Source organism: Papaver somniferum, chromosome 4 (genome assembly GCF_003573695.1).
Source record: "Papaver somniferum cultivar HN1 chromosome 4, ASM357369v1, whole genome shotgun sequence".
NCBI lineage: Eukaryota > Viridiplantae > Streptophyta > Magnoliopsida > Ranunculales > Papaveraceae > Papaver > Papaver somniferum.
The window spans coordinates 95918580-95922276 of record NC_039361.1 but is presented as its reverse complement, the minus strand read 5'-3'; the positions used below and the strand labels follow the sequence as shown (position 1 = coordinate 95922276).

The following is a 3697-nucleotide window of genomic DNA, read 5'->3' as shown; positions in this document are numbered from 1 at the left end:
GGTCTTCCATACCCTAACACTAGGGGAAAGCAACCGGATAAAACAAAGGATGCTAAGTAATACTATGAGTACCACCAGTACTACAGGCATACAACTAATACATGCTATCACCTAAGAAACAAGATCCAGAGATTCATAGACGAAGGCAAGTTCATGGAGTACGTGCAGATACAACCAGCTGATACTGAGGTAGCCCCCAAGAAAAGGGTAGAACTACCTCAGGACGACAAATACATCAATATGATTACCTTCTCCAGCGGAGGTCAGGAGGTTCTACTCGAAGACATCCTCGAGTTAGCTCGAAACAGAAGAAATCTAGAAGCCCACGAGGTATTCAAGCTAGGTGGACCACCTACTAGCACTTGGGAATAATGGATGGATACACCATTAATATTCTCAACAAGAGATGTCAACCAAGAAGTTGAGATGCACAACGATCCACTTGTGATCACTCTTTCTATACACGGATGGAACGTCACGAAGGTCCTCATTGATGGGGGTAGCTCATTGAATGTATTATTCTATGAACCTTACCTACGTATGGTTTTGACAGTTGAGCAAATGGATTCATCCACTTGCACAATATACGGTTCCAATGGAGCAGTCTCTATACCAAAAAGAGAAATTGTCTTACAGGTGCGCGCCGGACCCTTAGTAACCAGTACAAGGTTCTGCGTTGTGGAAGCACCTTCACCATACAACGTAATCATGGGAAGGCTATGGGTCCATCGTCTACGAGGAACAACTTCAACATATCACCAGTACCTTCGATTCCCTACACCTATGGGTGAGATGGACATCAAAGGTGACCAGCAAGACGCAAGGATATGCAATCTAGCATAGGTCAGGCTCAACGAAGAAAGAGTTGCTGCCCAACATTACGACAGAAAAAGACGAAAGGAGAACACCAAGGAAGTGAAGGACGGAACCTTATTAGTACCCGAAGCCACCTCAGTTCCGGAGGAAAGCACCTCTGCCACTCCGAGGGCGAACGTCTCTGCCAAACGACAATTACAGAAATGCACTCCTCTACGACCTCATAAGCAAACCTTCTCCCCAGTGGAACCAACAAAGAAAATCAACATCGGCACCGAGAAGGAACCAAAGATGATCAACATCGGAACTTTGCTAGAAGAAGACGAGGAGATGCAACTACAAAGGCTACTACGGGACTACGCAGATGTATTTGCATGGTTGATAGAATACATGTCATGAATTGATCCGAATTTGGTCTCCCACCGTCTTCGGCTCAGACCAGAAATGCCACCATTCAAGCAACATATCTGCAAGGTGGTAGATATCTACCAAGAAGCGGTAGAAAAAGAGTTGCAAAAACTACTAGCAGCAGGATTCATACGAGAAGTAAAGTATCCCACGTGGATATCTAATATGGTAATCGTACCTAAGAAGAACGGAGGCGTACGAATCTGCATCTATATTAGCAATCTCAACAAAGCATGTCCCAAGGACAGCTACCCACTTCCAAACATCAATCAACTGGTCAATGCAACCGAAGGTCATCAGAGGCTATCCTTCATGGATGGATACTCCGGTTACAACCAAATCGCCCTTGCAAAAGAAAACTAGGATCATACTGCGTTCTTTACCCCACGAGGCTTGTATTTCTATACAAGGATTCCTTTTGGACTAAAGAACGCGGGGGAAACATACCAGCGATTGGTAGACAAAATCTTTAAGCCATGGATATGCAAGATACTGGAGGTCTACGTGGACGATATGCTTGTCAAAAGAAAAGAGGCGAAAAATCACTTGTTAGACCTAAGGGAAATATTCTAAGCCATGAGAAGCTTTCACATGAAGGTGAACCCGGAGAAGTAAACGTTCGGAGTAACCTCAGGAAAATTCCTAGGGCACTTAGTAACTAAGCGAGGAATAGAAGTGGACCCCGAAAGGTTCAGAGCAATAATGGAAATTCCATCTCCACAAACACTAAAAGGAGTACAAAAGCTATCTTATCCTCCATAAGAAGATTCATAGCAAGATCATCGGATAATGCAAAACATTTTTCGATACACTAAGGAAAGGAAGCAGGTTCATGTGGACCACGGAGTGCGAGCAAGCTTTCCATAAGATCAATGAATACTTGGCTTCAGTTCCCATCCTACAGAAGCCGGATCCAGGTGAAATTCTCACCTTGTACTTAGCAGCAACAAGCTATGCTGTGAGCGCAGTATTGGTACGAGACCAAGGACAAGGAGAAAATCCCATATACTACATCAGCAAGATACTCAGTTCAGCGGAGCGTAACTACACCAAGGTGGAGCAACTTATATATGCCTTAGTAGTGGCAACACAGAAACTAGGATATATTTTGACGCACATGCCATCCGAGTCTTCATGAAGGATCAGATAGGTCAAATCCTCGACAACACATAAAATATTGGAAGGGTGGAAAAATGGAATGCCATGATCAAATAGTTCCACATCATCTTTGAAACCAGGAAGGCTGAGAAATCACAAATCCTAGTAGACTTTCTGGAGGACCAACCTCTCAGCGTCGAAGCAGAGATAGACGATATCCCAAGAATTGAGGAAGATAAGAAAGATCCAGAGGACCTTTTAGAACCTCAGAACTCACGAGGATGGGAAATATTCGTAGATGGCTCCTCCAATGGAGAAGGCGCAGGTATTGGGATTGTAATAACAACCCCTATCGGAGATCGACACATCTACGCATTCAGGTTAGAATTCGAACAATACACCAATAACAACACATAATACGAGGTGGTCATACATGGTCTACGCTTGGCATGGGAGCTAGGCCTGTCAGATGTTCGTTTGACTAGTGACTCGCAGTTGGTCATTAGAAAATCGAGCTCAAACACCAAACTTTGGATCCAGTGCTATCTTCGTATCTAAAGCTAGTTCAGGAGCATGCGTCAAAGATCAGCAACGTAACATTCAGGCATGTCTTTCGAAAGGATAACAGACACGCAGATGCCTTAGCATTCATATCATCAATGCTAAGGGACAGAAGCACCACTGTTGTACAAATTGGAAGAATATATGAACCTTCAATATAAGGACCCATCTCAAGCACTGAGGAGGCTTTGTCCATTCAAAATCGATTCATGAGAGAAGCTGAGAAAGAAAAAGAAGACGAAGAAGTAAGAGAACCAGATAACGAAGCCGAAAAGTCTGTCAAATACCAATCCATGTCAGAAGAAGACAACGAATATGAAGCGGAGGATGATTGGAGGATTCCAATTCACCAATACCTCGACAAAGGTACCTTACCAGCAGATGTCAAAGAGGCTCGGAAACTTGAATCAGAAGCATCAATGTACAACCTTCGTGATGGGATACTGTATAAGAGGTCATTTCTTGGACCTTTGATGCGGTTTCTCTTACGAACCGAAGAAAGGAAAATAATCCACGACATACACAGCGGAGATGCCGGCAACCATAGCGAAAGAAGGCCCTTGGCGGTCAAAGCCAAAATGCAAGGATACTACTGGATAAGCATGGACGAAGACTCAAAGAACGTGGCTAAGCGGTGTGAAAGATGCCAACGCTTTTCCAGGAAGATCAAAGCACTAGCAACGGAGCTAAACACGGTCATCAGCCCTTGGCCATTCGCCAAATGAGGGGTTGATACTGTCGTACCCTTGATAGAGGGAACCTCGAAGAGAAAATATCTTATTGTTGCTATGTATTTTTTCACCATATAGGTAGA

At 44.0% G+C, this 3697-nt stretch overlaps 1 protein-coding gene across 1 annotated transcript; it reads left to right on the top strand.

Annotated features, from left to right (window-relative positions):
• The first annotated feature begins 375 nt into the window (after window positions 1-375).
• Window positions 376-843, top strand: LOC113272848. The gene has a single exon (XM_026522642.1). It carries the CDS (start codon window positions 376-378, stop codon window positions 841-843), a length of 468 nt encoding a protein of 155 aa, XP_026378427.1.
• Window positions 844-3697: the final 2854 nt, after the last annotated feature.

Bases quoted from the DNA above. Each gene is read 5' to 3' on its own strand.
- LOC113272848 (XM_026522642.1), top strand. From the start codon at position 376: ATGGATACACCATTAATATTCTCAACAAGAGATGTCAACCAAGAAGTT.